This window comes from Pelophylax lessonae, assembly GCF_965119305.1.
Source record: "Pelophylax lessonae genome assembly, chromosome: 4".
NCBI lineage: Eukaryota > Metazoa > Chordata > Amphibia > Anura > Ranidae > Pelophylax > Pelophylax lessonae.
This window is the reverse complement of record NC_138771.1, coordinates 69,946,728-69,972,426: the sequence shown is the minus strand read 5'-3', so window position 1 is coordinate 69,972,426 and position 25,699 is coordinate 69,946,728. Positions and strand designations below refer to the sequence as shown.

At 43.7% G+C, this 25,699-nt stretch overlaps 1 protein-coding gene across 2 annotated transcripts in view; it reads left to right on the top strand.

Annotated features, from left to right (window-relative positions):
• Nucleotides 1–25,699, top strand: part of CRTC3 (CREB regulated transcription coactivator 3) — a 309,654-nt gene that overhangs the window by 247,845 nt on the left and 36,110 nt on the right. For both annotated transcript variants that reach the window (XM_082253380.1, XM_082253379.1), the window contains 3 exons: nt 1,232–1,270; nt 10,454–10,539; nt 21,661–21,710. In XM_082253380.1, coding sequence (XP_082109506.1) covers nt 1,232–1,270; nt 10,454–10,539; nt 21,661–21,710 — 175 coding nt within the window. The remainder of the gene's footprint in view (nt 1–1,231; nt 1,271–10,453; nt 10,540–21,660; nt 21,711–25,699) is intronic.

Below are 25,699 nucleotides of genomic sequence, written 5' to 3'. Positions count from 1 at the left end.
CTGATAGGACAGCTCTGTGCAGTATGAAAACTCCCCCTACAAGCTTTACCAGGAACTGATACAAGTCACAAGACTGCTATATACTGCTGATGAGAAAAGGTATTTAGCAGTTTATATTTACTAAATTAATTGTATTTCCATGTTCTGTGTACTGTGGGAGACCAGATATAGTAACTGCAGGCTCCTGGGTTTAGTAACGCTTCAAACCTTATTCACACAGGATTTTTATCACAGCTGCAACAAGAATCCAGTGCATTCCTGTGGTTGGATTCACAGGTGGATGCGAATAGTTTGCGACCACTCAGCTTGTCCAAAGCAATGACAGGCCAACAGCAGCCATGGCTGTCTGTGGGTGTTTGGATGCAATCCAATCAATTACCTGCACTTATGCCTCGTACACACGCAACGATTATCGGCCGACCGATCGGCCGTCTTTTGTCCAAGTTGTGTTTTGTTGGTTGGAATGTGCCTAGACTGCACACGAATTTTCTCGGCCAACAAAAATCTACTTCAGAGGTGATGTCATGTGCTGGTTTACTTTCAGTGTGTTTTTTCTTCTCTGAGCATGCCCAGTCTTGCTCATCTGATTTTTGTCTGCCAAAATTTGTACTGACTGACGGAAAATCGGCCGTTGTGTTGACGGCCAACAAAAATTTTATAGCCTGCACACCAGATCGGAGTCGGTTGTCGAAAGCATCATACTAACAAGCCGAAAATCGGCCGATCGGACGTTGGCCGAAAATTTACGGCCAACTATCGACGCGTGTGTACGAGGCATTAGGGACTAAAGATTTCCCAGTTTGGGTCGGGGGGGGGGGGGGGGGGGGACACCTCCTGTCCCTAACTGCAAGTATTCGGTTGGATTACATCCAGACAGCTACGACCACTGTTGGCCTGTCATTGCTTTGGACAGGCTGAGCCACTGCAAATGTCCACACCCACTTTTGAATCTGTTCGCAGGGATTAGCTGGAGTCTTCGCGCAGCTGCGATAAAGAAAAAAATGTGTAAATGGGGCCTTGCAACTAAACACAATTTACATGGCCTTCAGCTTGAAAATAGAAGGATAAACTAATATTTAGAACTATGGCATGGATAAAAGGAGTAAAAGACAGCAGGTTAATTCCTAGTGGTATTATTGCCATTAAACTTTCTTCGTAAATGAGAATATATTTTTTTTAAATGGGTTTTAAGAACATTGTAGTAATTTTTACTCCTATTTTTTTGTTGCAGCAAGTTTACAGGACGGGGAAATAGACAACTTTGGGGAAGGTAATGCCTTGTCTTTTATTTTGTGATCTTATGAGTGATCTATAATGTAGGCACTATTATTGTTTGCCCAAATAAACAACCAACATCTCTTTATTTGGTATGAATTCATATATATCATAATAAATATATATATATATATATATATATATATATATATACATACACACATACAGTATGAGATGCACATGATCACAAGGTACAAAGTATACAGTGAAATACTTCACTACTTTTACAACTGCTGTTACACATTAATATAGCCTACTGCAGCAGAAACAATGGATGGTTAAGCTTCTTATACATGGAGTGAATTTCATCTAATGAACCAGCTGAAATTCACACCATGGGTGGTCCTTTTACTGAACAATTCCTGGCCAAACAGCATCAGCATGCATTGAGCTGCAAGAATTGCGTCCCTTTCACATGAAGTGGTCTGATGAGGTCCGCCTGTCAGTTTTTCAGGCAGACCTGATCGGACAGTATAAAAAGTATGCAGTGAAACACTTCACTACTTTTACAACTGCTGTTACACTATGGATTATGGACTGATGGGTGTAAACAGACTTGTGTCCGCCTACTTCTGGGCCGCTAAAGAAAAAAAAAAAAAAAAAAGGGGGATCAGTCGTCCTCCATCTAGGCAGATCGGATGGAAGGGCAGTTGGGTGTAAACAGACAGCGGAGTTTACTTTACTCCCAGTGGCGCTTTTCCACTGCATGGAACCGAACGGTTCGGCTCGCTTTTTCACTTTTCCACTGCATGGTACCGCATGTTGTGGTGTTGGAACGGTTCGGTACGGTACGGCACGGCGGCGCTTTTCCACTACATGGAACCGAACGGTACGGCTCGATTAAACGGTACCACCTCGGTTGTGGTTTCCAAGAGGGCCTTACCAATACCATATCCCAGAATCCTTTGCATGCAGCCTTGACTGTTTGTCACTACTAGCCACTGATTGGTCAGAGAATCGTTGTTCTCCAACCCACTTACTACTTTAGTGGAACAGCAAACCGTTCCAACACCGTACCATGCGGTACCAAGCAGTGGAAAACCGAGCAGAGTGGAGCCAAGCCGGTACTTGCAGTGGAAAAGTGCCAATAGATCAGAGTGGGCTTTGTCCGCAATGCAAGGACTGAGCAGACGCAGATCCGTCATTCATGAATTACAAGTGTTGCGCTAATCAGTGAACAAATTGAATTAGTCAAACCTATATGTAATGAATACATCTACACAGTGTCAATATGATCATTTAATCGAATATAAATTGGTGTCCTTCCAAAAAAACTAAGAAAAGTGCTCCAGGTTAAAGGTAAACTCCCCTTAAATTTTTCCAAATGAAAAGCTTATTTTCTTCCTTATTCCCGAAAGAATAATAGAATTCACCATCACCAAAACCAATGAAAATGTGCTTACCAGACCATGATATTGATATGATTATACAAAGTGGTCATCCAGGCATAATTGGTGTGCACCAACTGCCATAGAGTCTCCAAGAATATACATCCAAAAACAGACTCCTCAAAGTGCAGTAACTCCAGTAATGTATTTGTTTATCCACATAATGAACGCCCCATAACAGTTTTACTGCTTCAGGGCGACCGCATTATGTATATATATATATATGCGATTCTGCCCTTTTGCCTAGGGGGCACGCGTGTGATTAGTCACTGCAAAAGATGATCAGCGGGTGGCAGTGAATGGATATCCTCCAGCACCCACTTTTTGTTGCACAAAAAATAAAAATGCAGGGGTGATCAAATACCACCAAAAGAAAGCTCTATTTGCGGGGGAAAAAATTGACAAATTTTATTTGCGTACAGCATTGCATTGACCACATAATTGTCAGTTAAAGTAACTCATCTCTGTATTGCAAAAAAATGGCCTGGTCATGAATGGGGAAGTAAATCTTCTAAGAGTCAAGTAAGTCAAGATATATAAAATCAGACTTGCATAAATAAACTCTGCGCATATAGAAATAAAATCACCCGGCCAGTGGATCCCTGGTAATTCAGTTGACTTCCAGTTTACTTCCGATACACAATGACGTCAATAGAAGGCTCAGTGGAGGCGCGCATTTTTATTCGTTTTGCTGATGGTGAATTCTATTTTCACCTTTCAGGAATAAGGAAGAAAAGAATCTTTTCATTTGGCACGATTAAATGGGACTTTATCTTTAACCTTTAGCACTTTTCTTAGTTTTTTGGATGGACACCAATTTATAGTCTCTTGAATTATATTGACACTGTATATTATATAGGTTTGAGTAATTGAATTTGGTCATTGATTTAGCGGAACTATTTTTTTGTACACTTCTCTTTTGTGCTGTGTGTGTGTGTGTGTGTGTGTGTGTGTGTGTGTGTATATATATATATATATATATATATATATATATGTGTGTATGTGTGTGTGTGTGTGTACATACATATACATACAGACCTATCATTCGCCCCGCTCTGCCCTCCTCAGCAGGGTATCAGTGGGCAGATCCCTGCTGATCAGAACGGAGTGAGCCCCATGTGAAAGGGCATAATTTGCGTATTCTGACAGCTGGCGGCACTGGCCATCAGAATGCAATTGCTGTTGTTTTTTTTTTTTTTTTCGTTCAGCCAGAAGGCTGAATAAAATAAATCCGTGTATGGCTAGCTTTATTCCAGGAGCCAGGTAACCAGTGCTTCTAAAAAGCCGAAACCCTTTTTTTTTTTTTTTTTTTTGTGAAAGTAACCATGTGCTCCTTGCCTCTCCTGCACTGGCTGCAAGGTTATACTGGATGAATTCAGCTTGAAGTTGACTGCCGTGTAGTAAATGGATAATCATGTTTAGCATTTCCTGTCGTGCCATGGTTGATAGAAGTGAAAAAACTGTGTTCAGTGACACCATAAGGCCTCATGCACGCTGGCATCAAAAACGGACCACTCGGGTTTGCAATGCATACATTCTTAGATTTGAATGCATGCTATGGTCTTCTATGTACATTTGTACACTCAACATTCAAACGTGTTTGCAAGCTCAATGCTTAGGATGCACTTACCAAATAAAAAAAAAAAAAAAAAAAATTGCATTTAGAGTCCATTTCCCTTTGTTTCACACCAGTGCGGTTTGTAATTCGATTTGTCTGTTCAAAATTGCATGACAAGTCACACCAGATTGCAGGCAATGGAACCATTCAAATCTCCATGACTTGTGTCGCAGCAACTTTGAAAAGGTTCCTGCAATATTTCTGTGCGATTTGATGTGTGACTTGCATTGACATCTGTGTGAAAGAAGTCGCACAGATGTCAGCAAACTGCACATAAAAATCACACTGATCGGCGGCTTTTGAAATCGCCCTAAAGTAGAGCGATTTCGAAGCCACACTGGTGTGAATCAGGGCTTCATGTTAGTTTTGCGGAGTTGAACATGGCTGAACTGATGTAAGTGCGTCTAAACTGCCTTTTAATAAGGAGCTCCTGAACACAGAAAACTGTGATCTAGGAGGCATAAAAGTTATTTAACTTTCCAGATCACTGCTCCTGGATTTAGAAAAGCTAAACAGAAGAGTGTCCATTGAATCAGATCTATGAAGGATACAGTTAATGCAAAAGTTACTACCTAGCAAAAATTGTAACAGACCTTGGCCTACACAATGTAAAAATGTTACAAAAATAGAATAACAAGAACACTCTGGTAGTGAAATATGATAAAATATTTCTCAGTGTTTAAACATTGTCACATGTTTGATGAACCAGAAACCAGAACACACAAAAAAAAACGTAACATTTCATATGAGAATCTGCAAGACATGTACATAAAGGGGAGAAAAAGGCAGAAACCATAAACAAGAAAAAAGAAACTTGAACAAAAAAAAATTACCCGTTTTCCCATCCACAGATTTCAGGGAATCGCTCCCGCAGAGCCTTTGTATTCTGACAGCTGGGGGACCTCACTGCTGTCAGAACATGCTGATCAGTGTTGCCGTTGTTCTAACTGTGACGGGAGTCACTTTGGGCGGGGGGGCTTGTGGAACCCAGATTACCTTAGAGAGGTCAGAAACTCCTTGTCCAGCTTCCCCGGTCCCTCTTATGTGTAAGTCACCTTGTGTCTATTAGGGGCACAGGGTGACCAAGAACTCCAGTTGGGTCTGCACTAATCCGACTCGCTGTACAACCACACCAAACTCGGCATTTCCCTTTTCCCGTTATCTTGGGCTCTATATGTGTGGTTTGTGTTGAAAGAATGAAGGGGCTCTTTCACTTGGGACAATAATATTTCTGAACAATATTACTCTAGAAATATATGAAGATAAACCATTTCACTTTTCAGATGGCTAGATAGTTTGGGGTGGGGTGGGGTTTGTTGTTGTGAAGTGCCTGTATCCTATTCTATTGTTTCTGGCTGCCTTGGGAACAACCTATTATGGGATGTATATATGTATGTGGATTAGCTGCTAAAGGGGAGGGGGGATTGTCCCAGAGTGTATATCTTTGTGCCTGTGTTTAAATAAACAGTCTTATGCTTCTTACCACCCTACACTGATGCCTTGACAAGTGACTGGGTGGACTAAGGGATTATTAGACCGGGATCTTCTATCGTGCTGGTACCAGGCAAAGGAAGCTTATATTGTGGACATACTCTTCTTGAGTACGGGGTCCATTACATTTTTGAAAAAGGCCTCTATCGATGCTCTATCGGATAAGTCCTCCGATGATCTGCGCAGTATGTAATGTCACTGCAGCTGATCTCCCACAGATGCCCAGATCGTTGGAGGCATTATCCGACAATCAGCAAAGTGCCGAAGGGAGAATTTAATCTCCATATTCTGGCTGGCTCTCTGCTCATGCAGGATAATTGACCAATCACATGACAGGCGGATTTGGGTGTGTTGCAGGGTGGGTTTTGTGGTGTGTTGAAAGGCAGATTTAGGTGTGTTGCAGGGCGGATCCTAAAACACACCCAAATCCGCAGTGCAAGATCCGCCCTATAACACACCCAAATCCGCCCAGCAACAATAGTGTTTTCCCTGTGACTCCGCCTATGACGTTGCTTAAGTCTTGTGCATGCAGCTGAGAGAGCGAGGCAGAATCTGACAATTCAATTCTCCCTCCACGCTTTGAAGATTGTCAGATAATGCCTCCCAACGATCTGCACTATTCGATAGAACACCGGCTATAACCAGCCGCACTGATCATCTTGGAAAAAACCCAACAGGCTGGTTGTTCTGTACAATAAGCCTGCCCATACATGGATAGAAATTTGGTCCCTGCGAAACTGGCTGAATTTTGATCCATGTGTGGCTTCCACAAATCAGCTGTTTTTCAACAGAACAAGCACTCCTGCAGATGTAGCAGTTGCAGGGATGAGACAAACCATTTACTACTGACAGGGGTGCTTACAATGATCATCGTATGACTTATTTATACATATAAAACCTTTATCCCAAAAGGAAAAAAAAACTGTTGTTGTAACTGCTTGTGTTACTGCAGTGTGAGCTGGTGTTTGGCTTGAATGTGTTAGTGTATCTAAATGTGATAGTACATCTAACACTCCCCTCACCCAGACTGTCAATGCTGATGTCCAAAGGTGCCCCCTGTGCTCCTTCATCTAGGGTAATGGCACTTTTATTATTACAGGTGTGTTACTAGCCAGATTACCAGGTAAAAACAGGTTAAAAATCTTAAAGAACTTAAAACTTAATATATTGGCCTGGTCTAGTCATTTAAAATAAAGTGGTAACGTTTTTCAAATGGATAAAACTTTTTATGTAATAAATACAAATGTCCGATAAACTGTGATCTTCTCCTGAAGTTTAGGTATGTACTATTTTTAGCTTGGACCAATGTAAGGCCTCATGTACATTGCTGCTTCAAAACTTACTTTTAGGAGCTTTTGGTGTTTCTTTTGCCAATGCCCCTGAACTCCATTCAATAAAAGCCTATTTGTCCATGCACAGGGCAGGCTTTTACCAGAGTTTAGGCGCAGCAGAGTTTAAAATCATTTAAAGCTCCTCTCCTGAATGCAGAAGAATCGAGTTCAGGAGGGGAGCTTTTGGGCATAAAAAACGTCAAACGCTCATATACGCACCTAAATGCTAGGCGCGTTTGCACTTCAGAGTTTATTCATTTCAATTGGCATTAAACAAATTGGCTCCCAAACACCAAATGCTGCCAAGCTTTACTAAATTCACACACACTGGTTTGAAAAAAATTCACCTTAGATGCGTTTTTGATGCTTATTGTCTCCTTTCAGGATAAACATTGTTTACAATAAAACAGTGTGCAAGAAGCCTAAACTAATATGTGCCATACCTGTGGGATCCCCCTGGAAGCTGGAAATCGCTGTATCACACACTGCAACTACAACTGCACTACCGCAACGGTCTCCATTAGCTTTTGGGTCCTGCGCTAATCAGCTGCCCTGCTGCGTCATGAACACAGGGGGTCACTTGCGTGGCACAGGCACAAGTCAGAAAATACTGTGAGTTTTCCAAATGAATTCAAAGCGTTCTCTGATTGGACAGCGTGGAGATTGTGACATCATTGTCCTACCTCATCACCTTTTTCATCAGAGAACACTTTTCATCCACTGGGAAAATGCAAAATGTTCCTTGAATGTTGTCTGTGCTGAGTGAGTGACCCTCTTGGTTCACTAAGCAGCACGGCAGTCGCTTGGCACGGGTCCCCGTACCTAGTGGAGGTAATTCGGGTAATGGTGCCTGCTACAATGATTTGCAGCTTCGAGTGGGATCCCACAGTTATGTCCCTTATATGCTACAGTGGTCCAAGCTGGACCATTGTAATTGTAAAAACTGCCATACCTAAACTTCAGCTTGAATCTAATCTAATGCAAACCTTGTAGCTCTAATGGTGAAACAAAATGCTTGTTCTAGCCATCCAATAGCCTTAGCAGAATTGTAACCTAACCCCCCCCCCCCCCCCCCCCCCCCACACACACACACACACACACACACACACACACACACACACACACACACACACACACACACACACACACACACACACACACACACACACACACACACACTCTGACTCCAATGAAGGGGCACTATTCCTTCTGATGACACCAAAGGTGTGGCATTGTATTTTTCCACTGCCATCGGGACCTTTTCTATTTTTATTGCCCATAGTCCAGCCCCCCCCAAAAAGTCTTAAGGACAGTAAACTGGCCCTTTGTTTAGAAAGTTTGGAGTCCCCTGGTCTAGTACATACAGTTGTGCTCAAAAGTTTACATACCCTGGCAGAATTTATGATTTCTTGGCCATTTTTCAGAGAATATGAATGAGAACACAAAAACCTTTCTTTCACTCATGGTTAGTGTTTGGCTGAAGCCATTTATTATCAATCAACTGTGTTTACTCTTTTTAAATCATACTGGCAACAGAAACTACCCAAATGACCCTGATCAAATGTTTACATACCCCAGTTCTTAATACAATGTATTGCCCCCTTTAACATCAATGACAGTTTGAATTATTTTGTGGTATTTGTGGATGAGGCTCTGTATCTTCTCAGATGGTAAAGCTGTTTATTCTTCCTGGCAAAAAAACTTTAGTTCCTGTAAATTCTTGGGCTGTCTTGCATGAACTGCACATTTGAGATCTCCCAGAGTGGCTCAATGATATTGAGGTCAGGAGACTGAGATGGCCACTCCAGAACCTTCACTTTATTCTGCTATACCCAATGACAGGTCGACTTGGCCTTGTGTTTAGGACCATTGTCATGTTGGAATATCCAAGTACTTCCCATGCGCAGCTTCTGGGCTGATGAATGTAAATTTTCCTCCAGTATCTTTTTGATAACATACTGCATTCATCTTGCCATCTATTCTGACCAAATTTCCTATGCCTTTTTGTAGCTCACATATCCCCAAAACATCAGCGATCCACCTCCGTGTTTCACAGTAGGAATGGTGTACCTTTCATCATAGGCATTGTTGACTCCTCTCCAAATGTAGCGTTTATGGTTGTGGCCAAAAAGCTAAATTTTGGTCTCATCACTCCAAATGACTTTGTGCCAGAAGGTTTGAGGCTTTTCTCTGTGCTGTTTAGCTTATTGTAAGTGGGATACTTTGTGGCATTTGCGTAGTAATGGCTTTCTTCTGGCAACTCGACCATGCAGCCCATCTTTCTTCAAGTGCCTGCTTATTGTGCATCTTGAAACAGCCACACCATGTTTTCAGAGAGTCCTGTATTTCACCTGAAGTTATTTGTGGGTTTTTCTTTGCATCCCAAACATTTTTCCTGGCAGTTGTGGTTGAAATTTTAGTTGGTCTACCTGACCGTGGTTTGATTTCAACAGAACCCCTCATTTTCCACTTCTTGATTAGAGTTTGAACACTGCTGATTGGCATTCTTAATTCCTTGGATGTCTTTTTATCTCCCTTTCCTGTTTTATACAGTTCAACTACCTTTCCCACAGATCCCACAGATCCTTTGACAATTCTTTTGCTTTCTCCATGACTCAGAATCCAGAAACGTCAGTGCAGCACTGGATGAAAGATACAAGGGTCTGTCAGGAGACCAGAAACTCATTGACCTTTTATATACACACACTAATTACAAGCAAACAGATCACAGGTGAGGCAACTTTTGTGCATGTTATCAGGCCAAAATCACCAGGGTATATAAACTTTTGATCAGGGTCATTTGGGTAGTTTCTGTTGTCATTACAATTTAAAAAGAGTAAACACGATTGATAATAAATGGCTTCAGCCAAACACTAACCATGAGTAAAAGGTTTTTGTGTTATCGTTCATGTTCTCTGAAAAATGGCCAAGAAATCATAAATTCTGCCAGGGTGTGTAAACTTTTGAGCACAACTGTATGTTTTATGATTGCAGGAGCACTGTTCATACCAAGCTTCCCTGTGAGTGGTAAAGTGGACCTTCTCGGGTGTTGTAAGAGAGTTGTGGAAAAGCACCAGTTCTGTACTGTCCAGAAAGTACTTATAAGGTTGTCTTACCACAACCATCGAGACGCACAAACATACCTATTCACTGATACATTGGGCTGAACATTGGTAAACCTGCACCAAAATTAAAACCACATGAACACAGAGACTAGAACTCCACGAGCCTATGAAAATTTATTTGTTTTTAAATAGATTTGCTGTGTAAAATCGTACGTCTGCATTACAGCATGAATTTGTTTATGAGAACTCTTCTGTCTATAAAAATAATTTCTTGTTCTATTTTAGTTTTTTCCTATCCAAGTGGTTTGGTGGAAGAGAATCTGCTTAACATTTCAAAGCCACTGCCGAAACAGCTATGGGAGGCCCAAAAGGTGCAGTTTTATCGTATATTAACTTTTAACTATATTAACTATATTACTTTTTCAGTTCAAAGTATGTCTATAAAATGCCCCAGGGTTAATACCCACACGGGCAACTCCATCGCCTTAATCCAACTAGCATGGTCTCATTAAATGTGTAAAGCAGATGTTGATTGTCCAAAAACATGGCTAGAGGTGCAAAAAGTTGTGAACATTGTGTTCTAATCAAGATAATCCAATCACTAAAGTGCCACAAAGTCTATAGAGTTACATGGCTGGCATTATTATTATTATTTTTTTTAATTTTAGAGGGCTTAAAGATGTTAGAGAGACCCTGTTGCTATAGTAAATGGTTTAAAGAAGAACTGTAGGGACGTTTTTTTTTTTTTTTTTTTTTTCGGATAGAGTAAGGGATGGTTAGAACTAGTGGTGCACCGAAACCAAAAATTCAGGATGCACTTGGCTGAAAACCGAAATGGACCATTTAAAAAAAAAAAAAAAAAAAAAAAAATATATATATATATATATATATATATATATATATATATATATATATATATATATAGTTTATGTAGAATTGTATTATATTAATTTCCTATAGAGTAAGGGATGGTTAGAACTAGTGGTGCATCGAAACCAAAAATTCAGGATGCACTTGGCTGAAAACCGAAATGGACCATTTTTAAAAAAAAAAAAAAATATATATAATTTATGTAGAATTGTATTATATTCAATTTTTTAATTAACATCATTAATTTAAATCTAAAATTTGGGATTTTCTTTTACTTTTCACTTTCTATGATAATGGTAAACAGGACAAATAGAGAGGGTGAACCTCCTTAAGGGGGACAGAGGTAGCTACATAAATTGACAGGTGTTCTAATCCATCTCCACTCCAAAACTAAAACAAATGTTTTGCCTTTATTTATACTTGAAGGCAATGGCATACCTGTAATTACCTACAACCAACCAATAAACAGGGCTGGGGCCATCTAGCACCACATTAAAATGGTTATAAGTAGGGATCAAGCGATTATCAGTGGGGCCGATATTCACTTTTTTTTTAAGTATCGGACACAAAACCTGCCAATATGGCCTCAAGTGGTTGTCCTGGAGTAATGCCTGCAGCTACAGGCATCACCCTGGTACTGTTGTTTAGAGACAATGGTCAGCTTTCTTGTAATAACAATGGATGCGGCTGAGTAGCCGCTCGATTGTCATTATAAGGAGCCAAAGGGGACACCCCTCCCGCCGCCTCCTGCGGCTTGCCCAGGTCCCCCGTCCCACTGGGAAACCCGAGCGACCAGTTGGCATGTCTGCCAGCTGGCCGAAGACCTGGACAAAGCCACATTCGGCTCTGATTGGGTCCCTCATGTAAGAACCCGGAAGCGATGTCATGACATCACTTCTGGGTACTGGAGCCTTAAAGGCACCGGAAAAAAAATACAGCATTCAAAACAGCCAAACTTGGTGTTTTAAATGCTTTTAAGTGCAGAGGGGGGTGTTTGGGGTATTTTAGACCCCAGATCCCTCCATAAAGAGTACCTGTCACTGTCTATTACTGTCACAAGGGATGTTTATATTCCTTGTGACCACAAGAAAAATGATAAAAAAAAATGTAAAAGGACAGTGTAAAAATAAAAACTTTAAATGTGCAAAATATAGGCACCTAATATCGGCCTGAAGGGTGGCCGGAAAATCGATATTGGCCCTGAAAAAACTATATTGGTCGATTATCTAGTTATAAGGCAGCCCTGTCGCTAATGTTAGGGCAAGGCAAACCTTCAAGGAGTCTGAAATACTTACGTTTCCAGTTGTATGTGCTACTAAACACCACAACAATGCATGTGCTACTAAACACCATAACAATACAAGTGCTACTAAATACCACTCATATGTATCCTCTGCTGAAGTCCAAAGAGAGACCATTACTTCCTGGATGGATCTAAATGAAGCAGCTCCCCTCCAAGCTTTCTGTACAATTCTCCGGTCCCTGAAAAGATGCCAGATGCTGGCCTCAGAGAGCTTATTTTGCTAGGAATAATAGCAAACACAGAAGACAAGGCTGCATTCTGACATTACAATACAAGTTTATTTAATCAAGCTGGCTTCTGACGCAGTACCTGCCCATTGCCACACCTCCGCTGCCACTGATGCACTTCACTCCAATTGGGCAGGGACAGTGTCAGAAGTTAGCTTGATGGAATAAACTTACATTGTAACTTCATCCTAGTGCAGCCTCGTCTTCTGTGTTTGCTATTATTCCAATTGGGACAAGTTCTCTGAGGCTGGCACTGTCCCAATTGGAGTGAAGCGCGTCAGTGGGGTGTGGCAATGAGTTGGGACTGTCAGAAGCCAGCCTAATTGAATAAACTTATGGTGTTAAGTCATCAGAGCGTTGCCTCATCTTCTGTGTTTGCTACAATACTTCTGGGTTTAAATCTCCTGGGTCCCCCCGCAACTCTGCTTGGCTCCTCCCTCTGACCCCCATGTTACTGCTGCATTCTGCATAGATGGAGACCAGAGATATGAACTAGTGAGAGCTGTGGGGGGGGACACAGGAGATCAACACTCATGGATGCCTCCATTTGAAATTCAGCTGAAGATTGCTCAGCACTGGAGCCGCTTTCGGTGGTACAGGTAAAAGGAGAGGTTTTTTTATAGGTTATGCTTTGGCTTTAAATATTGACATTAGCAACAAGGGTATTTTAAAACGGTTTTACATGTGGATGACAAATGGTATTAACCCTTTCTCTACCAGGCCCTGCACGCTATATTTAAAGTGGTTGTAAAGTCAGAATGTTTTTTACCTTAATGCATTTTATGCAATAATATAAAAAACCTTTTGTGTGCAGCAAGCCCCCCTAATACCTGAGCCCCATCTCTAGCCAGCGATGTCCGGGACTTCCCTCCTCATTGGCTAAGACACAGCAGTGGCACCATTTGCTCCTGCTGCTGTCAATCAAAGTCAGCTCTTATACAAACAATAGTGTGCTGTCCCTCGAGGTGATTAAATAAACGTGTAAAAATAATCACCTTGTATACATATATCACCTAAATGAAAAACTGTGCAAATAATAAAGTGTTGAAAAACATATAAAATTAATTCACACAACATGAGTCCTTATTCCAAAAATTGTAAAGTGCAACAATAGTCCATTTGTAATTAATACGGCGAAACAAGGTGCTTGGTGTGCAATCACTTTCCAAAGTGCTTAAAGGTGCTCCTTAAAGACAAGTTGGCTGCTTACCTCACACAGTGGATCCCAAATTACAGGGATCATATGAGCCTGTATTCCATCTAACACCACCACTATCAGTGGATATCCCCAATCACAAACTCTGTTTTGAACAAATGGCTAGGCATGACTTTCAATGGCTCATCAGCGATAATTATACAAAGTAAGCAGGGTTCACTTGCATCAAAGTAAATGATGACAAACTTCAAAGTAGAGGGTCCCAGGGCACGGTTTAGGAGATATTCACCCTAGGAGATATTCACCCTGCATGCAGCCGCTGACACCTGCGGCACATGCGCTGTGAAGGTCCGCTGTATCTTGCCGGACCTTCAGAGCTCCTTGCCAGAAAGTGAACTCCCACATGCATGCGTGGGAGTGACGTCATCATGGCTTCGGCCACTCACAGCCCGGAGCCGCCGAACCCGGAAGAGGCGCCAAGGGAACAGGTCAGCTCCCTCAACAGTGTCTGGGCAACCGGGTGGGGGCTTCGTTCTAAGGTAAGTATTTCATAATGTGCTAGTATGCTATACATACTAGCACATTATGCCATTGTCCTGCAGGGTTGTTTTTTTTTTTTTTTACACAACCGCTTTAAGGACCCAGTTGACAGGAAAGCGGAGGCTGCGACATGCAGCATTATCTTGTGTTACTTGTTTTTGAATGTTTTCGGTTATGTAGCCACTTTGTTTTTGTTCACACAAAATGAAGACTTTAGCTTCATTTTTTTGACAGCTCACTTATTTCTTATACACATTTTTTTTGCACCCAGTGTTCAGGGTTTATTTTGTTGCAGCAGTCCTTTTATTCCCATTTTAGTTAGCGCACCTATTTTTCTTTGTTTTTATTTCTTATGTGGCACTCAGCATGTTTACTATGGCTGGTTCAACATTCTTTGCCTCAGCCCTGGTGTCTCAGACCCTAACTGAATGGGGCAAGCTTTTCCGCCAGGGCCTGGGGGGTGAGCAGGTCCCCACTGCTTATGTTGATTTAGCGGACCAGTTAGTCCATGGGCTGCAGTTTATTTGTGATGCAGCTTTGGTTACAGCCCCTGTGCTGTCCAAACTTTCAGCAGTGGTGATTAGGCGCATACGGTGCTCTCCTTCTCAGCACATAGAAAATTATTTTGTGCCTCTGTGACAGAGAATAAGGGAAATAGATCTTTCACATTTTCCCCGGGAGCTTCCAAGCATCCTTGGTCTGGTAGCCTAGAGCTAGCTTTTCCGGACCCTCAGAAAGTACCCCTACAGCATGAAGGTCTGCCCTCACCCATTATTGAGGTGGGTGGACATCTTTGCTGGTTTCCGGCCTCGTGGACCTCCTTCACAAAATGATTATTTTGGGGGTACCCAGACAGGGGACAAAGCTTGTCCTTTTTCAGCCTTTTTTAGGTCCTGAGTCTCCTTGTGCGGATTGAATTCCTGCAAAGGTTCAGGTGATGTCTGAACTACCTTAGACCCCCCCCTATCCCTGTCCAGGGAATTGATTTACCTAGGTCTGGTTCTAATTCTTACCAGGGTGGCCCTTCCTCTGCACAAACTTCAGGAACCACAGGCCACGATTCACCGGCTGCTGTCACACAGATGGTTATCTCTCCCATTTTGCATACAGGTTCTGAGTCTGGTGGTATCCATTTTCAAGACAGTTCTGTTTACACAGTTCTACATGCAGCTCCTTTAGCAGGTTCAGCTCCACAGGAGGATACCAAGGTTTGTGGTGAGATTGCAGGTTCCTCTGGCAGACGCCGCCGGTGTCCAAGGGCCATGGTAAGGCCATCCCCATCCTCGACTCAGGCTTCTTCCGCAATTCCTGCAAGAAATCAAGGGCTAGGATCTTTCAACCAGTCTGGTGGCCATAAATGTCCCTTGGGGGCTTCCTCTCAGAGAAGACCAGTTGTCCCAAGGGCTGATTTACAGTCGCTGGTTTTAATGGCTTAACTATCGAAAGCCAGGTATTGAGGGATAGAGGTCTGTCTGGATCAGTAATCCCTACTATGGTGAAGGCGAGGAAGTCGCCTTCCAGCAAGATATACCATCGTACGTGGAAAGCGTACATTTCTTTCGTGTGAGTGGATTGGCCCTCATCCTCGATCCTTTTCTTTGGCTCGGATATTGACCTTTCTTCAACTGAGTTAATCAGAAGTTGGCCTTGAGTACCAGTACCATCAAGGGCCAGGTGTCTGCCCTGGCAATCTTCTTTCAGCGACCCCTAGCCACGCACTCTTTAGTTCGTACCTTCATTCAGGGGGTTCGGCATGTTGCTCCACCGGTACGGTCTCTTAAGCCGCTGTGGAATTTAAATTTAGTACTTTTGGTTCTCCAGAAACCTCCATTTGAGAATATTCAGGAGATTCCCTTGTCTGTTATCCCAGAAGGTGACATTCTTGGTGGCTATTACTTCGGTCCACACGTTATCGGAATCGGTGTCATTATCCTGTCGCAGTCCCTATTTTAGTGATCCATAGGGATAAAGTGTCCATTATTCCTGCCCAAAGTTGTCTGACTTATTTGAATGAGGACATTGTATTGCCTGCCTTGTGTCTCAAGCCGGCTCATCCCAAGGAATTTGCTTTGCATACCTTGAATGTGGTTTGTGCGATTCGGGTGTATCTGGCAGCTACTGAGTTCTTTCAGAGGTCAGACTCTCTTTTTGTGTTTACGGAGGACCATGAAAAGGGCTGCTTCTTTGGCTGCCATCTCCAGATGAATCAGACAGACGATGACTCAGACCTATTCCATACCATAAAGGGTCACGTTCCGCCTTTCTCTGTCACGGCGCATTCTTCTCAGGTACTGAGTGCTTCTTGGGCCTTATGGCATCAGGCATCAATATCGCAAGTTTGCAAGGCGGCCACTTGGTAGTCTGTGCATACCTTCACAAAGTTCTATAAGGTAGATACTTTGGCATTTGCGGATGCTTCTTTTGGTCGCAGAGTTTTTCAGGCTGCTGTTTGAGGGGCTGTTCCCTCTTGAGGGGTGTTTTTCTTTAAACTTTTTCTGACGGGGCTCCTGTGACCCAGTTAAGACTCCTGTGTCCTTGTTAAGGGCTCTTATGTTTAGCCTTGGGTTATTTTCCCCACTCCTCATTTTCTTTTTGGCGCTGCTTTTGGACGTCCCAGTAGTTATGATTTATGGAGTGCTGTGTCCGTCAATGAATGAAAGAGGAAATGGGATTTCTCTTTCGTTCACTGACAGACACAGCTCCATATCTTCTTAGACCTTTGGGGTTATGCTGCTACGCCCCTGAGGCAGTCCCAGGGGGTATACCCTCACTTCCTGCTGTAGTAGTTCAGTTTTTTCTGCCCAGTGAAACTTCTGCAGTTGCAGGAAGCGATTCAGCTCCTGTTGTCCAACCGTCGGTCGTCTCTTAGGACTTGCATGCAAGTGCTGGGCCTGATGGTTTCCACCTTTAAAGCGGTACTGTTTGCTCAGTTCCCTTTCCAGACCTCTACAAAGGGAGATTCTTGCGAAATGGAACAAGGATCCACAGTCACTAGACAATTTGATCTTGTTGAGCTGTGATACGAGAGGGTCCCCGATTTCCCTCCCGAAGCGCTCTTCAGCGTTTCGGCAGGAAAAGTCCTTTCTCCCCCTGTATTGGACAGTGGTTTCCACGTAAGCCAGCCTGTCCGGGTGGGGAGGTGTCTTGGGCGGTTACTTGGCTCAAGGAGTTTGGACTCCGGAAGAGTACAGTCTGGTGATCAAACATCCTGGAGGTTCGGGCGATCAAGCTCCGTCTATCTCAGTGGACGGTTTGCCTGCAGGGGTGCCTGGTAGGGGAACATATTGGACAATGCCACGGCTGTGGCATATGTCACTCATCCAAGGAGGCACAAGAAGTGCCCTGGTGGCCCGGGAAGTAGCCAGCATCCTACGGTGGGCAGTATGATATGTTCCAGCCCTCTCTGCCGTGCACATTCCGGGGGTAAAGAATTGGCAGATGGACTACCTCAGTCGTCAGACATTGGATCAGGGAGAATAGTCTCTTCATCCCGAGGTGTTTCATCAACTGTGTCTCCAGTGGGGGGACTCCCGATGTGAACCTGTTGGCCTCACGTTCCAACAGGAAGGTGCAGAGGTTTGTGTCAAGGTCTCGGTATCCTCTGGCCGACACTGCAGATGCCCTGGTGGCCCTTTGGGGTCAGTATCGTCTAATTTACGCTTTTCCTCCAATACAACTTGTGTTGAGACTGCTATGCAGAATCGAGGTGGAAGGGATTCCCATCATTCTGGTGGCACCAGACTGGCATCACCGGTCTTGGTATGCTGGCCTTGTAAGGCTGGTAGCCGACGCTCCTTGGAAATTTCCTCTCATTGCGGATCTTCTATCTCAAGGAACGATCTTCCATCCTGCTTTACGGTCGCTGGCTTTAACAGCATGGCTATTAAAAGCCAGGTGTTGAAGGACAGAGGGCCGTTGGAGACGGGGATTCCGACGCTGTTGAAAGCTAGGAAATCTACTTCCAGGAAGGTTTATCATAGAGTTTGTAGGGTATACTTGGTGTGAGTCGGGTTTCTCCCCGTTCCTTTTCGGTGTCTCACCTGCTGGAGTTTCTACAACTTGGTGTAGATCAACGTTTGGCTTTGGGCACCATCAAGGGCCAGGTTTCCGCCTTGGCCATATTTTTTCAAATTCCGTTTGCTGCAAATTCCTTGGATCACACTTAAGTGCAGGGGGTTTGCCATCTGGCTCCTCTGGTGAGGTCACTGGTACCTCCGTGGGATCTCAATTTGGTACTGTCGGTACTTCAAAAGCCTCCTTTAGAAAATATTCAGGAACTTTCTCTGCTCACTGTCACAGAAGGTGGTCTTTTTGGTGGCTTTTACTTCTGCGTGTAGGGTGTCGGATTTGGCTGCATTGTCCGGTCGGTTACCTTACTTGGTTCAGACGGACGGTGGTGCAGGCCTATTCTATTAAGGGTCAGGTTCCTCCTTTCCCTTTCAAGGCACATTCTACAAGGGCGCTTAGTGCCTCCTGGGCCATCTGCCATCAGGCGTCAGTGGTTCAGGTGTGCAAGGCGGCTACGTGGTCGTTTATACACACATTAACAAAGTTTTATAAGGTTGTACTTGCATCTTCGGATGCTGCGTTCGTCACAAAGTTTTGCAGGCTGCAGGTACACAGGCTCCTGGTATTTTTTCCTGGTGGTGAGCTCCTGGTTTACCTGGTTGGCTATGTTTAGCCTTGTTGGGAATTATATCTATTGCTGTGTTTTTCCCACCCCTCATATTGACACTGCTTTGGGATGTCCCAAGGGTCTAAGAAGATATGGAGCTGTGTCTGTCAGTGAACGAAAGATTTTTAGCTTACCGTAAAATCCTTTTCTCTGAGATTCACTCATGGACGCAGCACCCGCCCCTCTGTTGGGTTGAGTTATTTATTCTACTGACACTGCTTCTTACAAACTGAAGTCCCATAGCAGGAAGTGAGGGTATACCCTCTGGGACTGCCTCAGGGGCGTAGACAAATTTATTTCCGCCTAGTCCTACTCCTGATGAGAGAGCAGCATAAGCCCAAGGGTCTAAGAAGATATGGAGCTGTGTCCATCAGTGAACCTCAGAGAAGGATTTTACGGTAAGACAAAAATCTTTTTTTTTTTTTTTTTTTTTTTTTTTTTTTTTTTATGCTTACTATAAAATCAATTTCTCTGAGTTCGATGGACACAGCACCCACCCCTCTATGGAGTTCTGATACTTCTAATACTGCTTGCTACTAAACTGATTACCTAGAGAAGAGGGGGAGGGGGGGTTATATACCAAGCTGAGGACGGCCCATGGGCGTAGCCAGGTGTTTTTTGTTCTGCCTAGTCCTACAGCTGGAGGAGGCAATATAACCCAGTAGTTATAATATATGGAGTGCTGTGTCAGTCAATGAACTCAGAGAAATGGATTTTACGGTAAGTACAAAAATCCAGTTTTTCTATAGAAATACATTAACAATATTATAAGTGCACACAAACACAAGATAACTTACAAAATTAATACTAAGCCCCTGTTCACACCGGTGCGACTTGTCATACGATTTGACAAGTCCAAATCGCATGACAAGTCGCACCCTGTTGTCGGCAATGGAACTGTTCAAATCTGTGGGACCCCAACTTTGCAGTGCCACGATGATTTGAAAGTTCCTACAATTCTTTTGGCGATTTAAGGGTGCAACTTGCATAGACATCTGTGCTTGGTCGCACAGATGTCAGCCTAGTCGCACCTGTAGTCACACTGACATGCAGCTTCGAAATCATTAGATTTCAAGTGAATTTGCATGATTTCAATGTCTGATTTGGCATGAACCAGGGTTAAATGTAAACTTTAAATCTGTATTTAGTTATTAAGTAACAAAAATATTTGTACTATTTAAACTGTGTCTTTTTGCAAAATGGTGAAAACCTAAGGTACATAAAACTGCAAATAAGCAACTTGCGTGCATTTCATTGGTGTGTGTTGCGATAAATAAAACACATACACCTTACAATGCATGGATTTGAAATAATGTCATTTTAAATACAGTAATTTAATAAAAAGGGGCGTAAAGCAGGGCTGATCACTAGCAGGAAGGGACACAGGGTGGCAGAGGGTAGTGTTGGAGGCAGGGGGAGTGTGTGTGACATTTAAATGGAAAAACTACGACTAGCAGTTTGACAGCTACTGATTTATAGCTATTCATTCAGCAGAGCTAGGGGGACAATGCTACTATTTATGTCTGATGAAGTGATCGTGCGCTTAAAGCAGAAACTGGAATACCAGGAAGTAAAGCTTTAGCCACTTTAAAGTGAGCTCTGCACATGCTCAGTTGCTCTCCATTTTTGGCATTGTGCTGAAAATCAGAGCCACTAGAGGCCGATCTGCTGACAGCCTAAAGATCTACTGCTGCTCAGGGGCTCTGGGCTTAAGTAAAATAGCAGTCTCCTACAAGAAGAAACAGGAACAATGCTGGAGGCAATTTACAGCACACACTAATTTTGGTAACCTAGACATGAATGTGGAATGTATGTTCCTTGCCATAGAACATGATTTTAATCAAGTTATTATCAAGTTTCGCTTTAACACTTGCGAATGGGCAGGCACCGATTACCTGCAAGACCCTTAACAGGGTTCCTGCCGATTAGCTGAAAATACGGCCTCATTCAAAAAGAAAAAACTGCTTTTGCAGCTTATCGCAGCCGCTGTCATGTAATCACTCGTAGAGTGATCACCTGTAAGTGATCGGTCCTGAACGTAGGCTGTCTGTGTCCAGGACTGATTGCTGAATGAGCGAATACATGCAATCGGCCACAATTAGCTGCAGGAGTCTGCAGCCCCCTAAGGCTTGGGGCTGCCTTCCGCAGCTAGCTGATAGGAACCCCTGTTAAGGTTCTCAAATGTAATCGGTGTTGGGCCCATTTGTAGGTGTAAATGTGGACTACTAAGCTGGCCAGTTGTAAATATTTCTGTTCTGGCATAACTTAGGCAGCAGAAGGGTTAAGGTCCTCATCCTTGTTTAGGAATGGTTGTTTCAGTTGGATAGGGATGGCTGCCTCCATGCTTCCTGTAAACCAGTAGTTTTCTCTGTCTATAACATGCTCCTCACTGGCTTCCAGAATGTCCTTTCTTCTTGAGATGTAGGAGATGGGACATTTTTATTTCTAGGACAATCGGGACTCCACTGTAAATAATGCCTTATTAATAATAGGATTTTGGTCATGCAGCCTGCACTATAGGGATTTATAAAGTTATGTTTATTTCCTAGTACTCTTTAACTATCCATCTGGACAAGTCCGTTATCAGAGTTAAAAAATGTAACTACTACAGATGTGGTGTAATGTTTTATCCATAGATCTGGTGTAATGTTTTATCCATTTGGAAACTTTGCTGGATGCTGCCTGTAAGCTGAATTATTTTCTATTGTGTGCTATGTATAGGTCCAGTCTATGGCATCTCGTCCCCGGTCTTGTGAAGTTCCTGGAATCAAGTATGTATTGCAGTCTCCTTTTTTTTTGTAGAACGTTTGGCTTCTCTTTGTGCGATGCTCACATGTATCTATATATAATATGAGAATTCTGTGTAATGTATGCAACAAATTAGGTGGGCTGTTATTCCTTATTTATTTAATTGCTGTGTTTCTGACAGTGTTGAAGCTGAGGCATCCGCATTATAGCCAGATAATGAACATTTTAAAAATGAGATGTCGGCAATGGCAGCCTATATATTTCTCACATGGCAGGGTTTCCTTTAAGCAAGCGCAGAAAGTAGGGATGGGCAGATAAACTGATTTGTATTTCTGGGATAGAAGTCATTGCAATTTGACATCAAGATCTATAAAGAAAACTTTAGAATAAAAATTCATGGTATAACAAAGTGCCCGACTATACCCGTCCTTTGCATCCATATCCTCCAATAATAGGAGCTGTACTACATTTTTTAAGAATTATCTATGAATAGAGGAAAGGCAAAAGATAGAAACGTCCGCCTTCTGCTTTCATAGATTCTGTTTCATTCATAGAAGCTGTAATATTGCCTTTGTTAATGGAGGAGGTGGGCGATAGGGTGGCTATAGTTTATATTCTTGATGAGTACCTATCACGGCCCCCTTAGTTCTATGAACTACCTCGGCATTGTAAGTTTATAGTAACGGGTGTTTGGGGTTAACAGAGGAGGAAGATTTCTGCTAAACCAGAACCTTGCAGTATACGGGACCCATCACATTGGAGGTAAGTAATATCCCTTGTATTGAATTTTTTTTAAAAGTAAACTTTAAAGGCTTTAAAGTTAAACTAAATGATCTATCCATGCCATGCTTACTTTGCAAAATGCCCTCCACAATTGATGTGATGTCAGCACTCCAACGCAACGTTCCATTGCTGACACGTCCATCTTTTCCCTGGCTTCTTCCATAATCAAGAATTTTCAGCTATTTTGATTGCCCCCCCCCCCCAGGATGATGTAACTCCTGCTTAACATGTATGAGAGTTAATGTGTCCCAACACCTGGCACTTATATTTCACAGATGCCGGGATTGTACATTGAGCTGCCCATGCGTGGCTGCCAATATTTAAAAAAAAAAAAAAGGCAGGGAAAGAGATTTAAAGTGATTTTAAACATTCACATTTCTCTAGCGCTCATTGACAGACGTAGTCCTCGGTGATACACCACCTTCGGGTTATGTTGCCTCCACAGGAGCAGGACTAGACAGGAAATTAAAAAGCTCTGGCCACACCCTAGGGGCAGTCCCAGAGGGTATATCCTCTCTCTCTCTGCCTCAGCAAATCAGTTATTTTCTGTCTAGTTAGGAGTAAGGACCTAGATACCTTGCTGGGATCTTAGGTCCTGGCAAGATTTTTTTCTTAAAGGATTTTTTAGACAGCTTTTTTTCTCCAGTGTTCCTGTGAGATCTTCAAGCAAGAAAGCTGAACTGGGCGACGGGCTGGATGTTGAGATCCGGTGGTCACCCCAGTTCAGCCTACGAGCGCGTGCAGGCCATAGCTCTGCGCTGGGTCGGCCGCGACAAAGTCCCATTAAAGGACTGACCCCGCGAGTTAAACGTCTCGCTGAAACGCCAAAGACCATGAGTCACGGCGTCCGTATTGGTCGACAGCCCTCCCGCCCCGGTGGAGAGGGGTACTGTCAGGAGTTGGTGCCCGCCTGGTTCCGGTATGGTGAGTAGTATGTTCCCCCTTTTCCCCTGACGGGTCTTGTGGTGAACGCGGGCCCCTCTCTGTATGGTAAGATAGAGTCCCTCTCTATCCTATAAATGACACAGATCCTCCTACTTTGAGTGTGATTTTATGTGCAAAAAGCCAGGAGGCTTGGTTTGGGAGCTAACAATCTAATTGTATACATGTTAAAAAGATTATAATCTGTGGCATTCTGGGAATCTTACGGTGATAAGAATAAGCTACCTACCAGTCAGAAGCCACGGACATGTAGACTGCCTTCCTAATCAGATCTCCAGCTATTAGCAGGCCTCCCGAATGGCCATGTGGTCCGCCAGGGCCGGTACCGCCAACCACGCCAAATCCCCATGCAGAGAGAGTGTTGTGTGCCCTGCAGCACACCGCTATTCAGTACAGGCCGCCGCCATTTTTTTTTTTTTGCTGGATCGCACGAGCCGCCATTTTGGCGTAGCCTCGTGTCTCCAGCATGGGGGCGGCCATGTTTGAGGTGATCCAAACACCTCGTGGAGCTAGGGGAGGCGCCGGAAGGCGTGCAGAGGGGCGGAGCCGCCTCCTTTCTTCCTGGGCAGCCAGCCAAAAGACTTCCTGTTTGTCAAGACAGCGCTGTAACCTGTTGCAGTTAAACTCTGAGCATCAAGTGGTGAGCCTGGGGGTCTATCTCTCTCTCTCTCTCTCGATAGGGATCCCTAGCAGGTAACACTAAGGGGCTTTTTGTGGTGCTGGGGGTCTGGAAAAAAAAAAAAAAAAAAGTTTTTTATTTTTGAATTATATTATCCAGGAAGTGACTGGAATTATCATGGACCCTGCCACACATATTCCCCCACCTGTTTCCCTCGAGGGGGCCACGGGACCCGCCGGTGCACAGAGTGTAGAGTCATTTACAGCAATTTTGGAGTCTATGGTGGCTCGGGTGGAGGCGGCCTGTCAGGGACGGGGGTCAAGGAAGCGACCCCCGCCTACCCCTATACTATCTGACACCTCTGACTCTGATTCAGAGATGGTCACTGCAGTTGCAGGTTCCTCTGCAAAGGCTGTTATCCCAGGTAAAGCCCCCTCAGACAGTGAGGAGGACGCTTCTTCTCCTGCTATAATTCAGGAAGAAGCATTGGTGGACGCACTAGTTGTGGCAGTGCAGGAAACCTTAAAACTTGAGGCTTTACCGGCAGAGGCAACTGAAACAGAGATTCCTTTTGGTACTAATAAGCCCATCAAAACGGTGAAGGTTTTTCCTGTACCCAAATGTTTCGGTAATCAGATTAAAGGAGAATGGGAGCATTCTAAACGTACCTTTACTATTTCCAAGCGTATTGCTAGACGCTATCCGTTTGAGGAATCCATCATTAAGAAATGGACGGTACCACCAGTGGTGGATCCACCTATTTCCAGGCTGAATAAAGCCACGGTTATCCCAGTGGAGGACACTTCGTCCTTTAAGGATCCGGTGGATCGAAAGATGGAAGCAGAGTCCCGCACCATCTTCTCTCTGATAGGGTCAGCATTTAGACCAGTAATTGTTATTGGTCTAGTTTCCCAGACACTTACGGAATGGGCGAAAATGGTACGCCAAGACCTTAGGGGAAAAGATATTCCCCAGGAGACATCTGATTTGATGGAACAGATTATACAAGGGCTACAGTTTATCTGTGACGCAGCCTTGGACACTACTCCCTTATTACTATGTCAGTGGTGATCCTCAGACGTGTGCTGTGGTTAAAATGCTGGTCAGCTGACCTAGGTTCCAAAAAGACCTTGACAAATCTCCCTTTTCAGGGGAATCGTCTATTTGGGGCCAACCTAGATGAAATCATCAAGGATGCCACTGGGGGCAAGAGCACTTTTTTGCCACAGGCTGCTAAAGCTAAGGGACCTCGCAACAAGCGAGGACCTTTCTTTACCGCCCATAAAGGGCGCCCGGCTGGTACTAGCGGGAAAGGCAAGACTCCTCCAGGAGGGTTCAAGAAGGGCTGGTCGGACAAGCAGAGGACCAACCCAGCCAAACCCGAAGCAAAGGAGTACACAGCCTGAAGGTGCGCCCCCACCCGGTTTCAGGGTGGGGGGACGTTTTCACCGGTATTCAGGACATTAGATCGAGCTTCAACCACTACTACCGGTGCGATTCTTCCCTTCCAACATTTAAGTACTACAGGAAGCGGTAGTTACCGTTCCCTGAATAGATCTTTTCCTTTACCTTTTCCTAAGATTAGTCCCTATACCTCACAGGAATCGGATCTGGTTGACCAGATAGGCCAAGTAGCCTCTAGTCGGGTGACTTCGGTCCCTGAGGTTC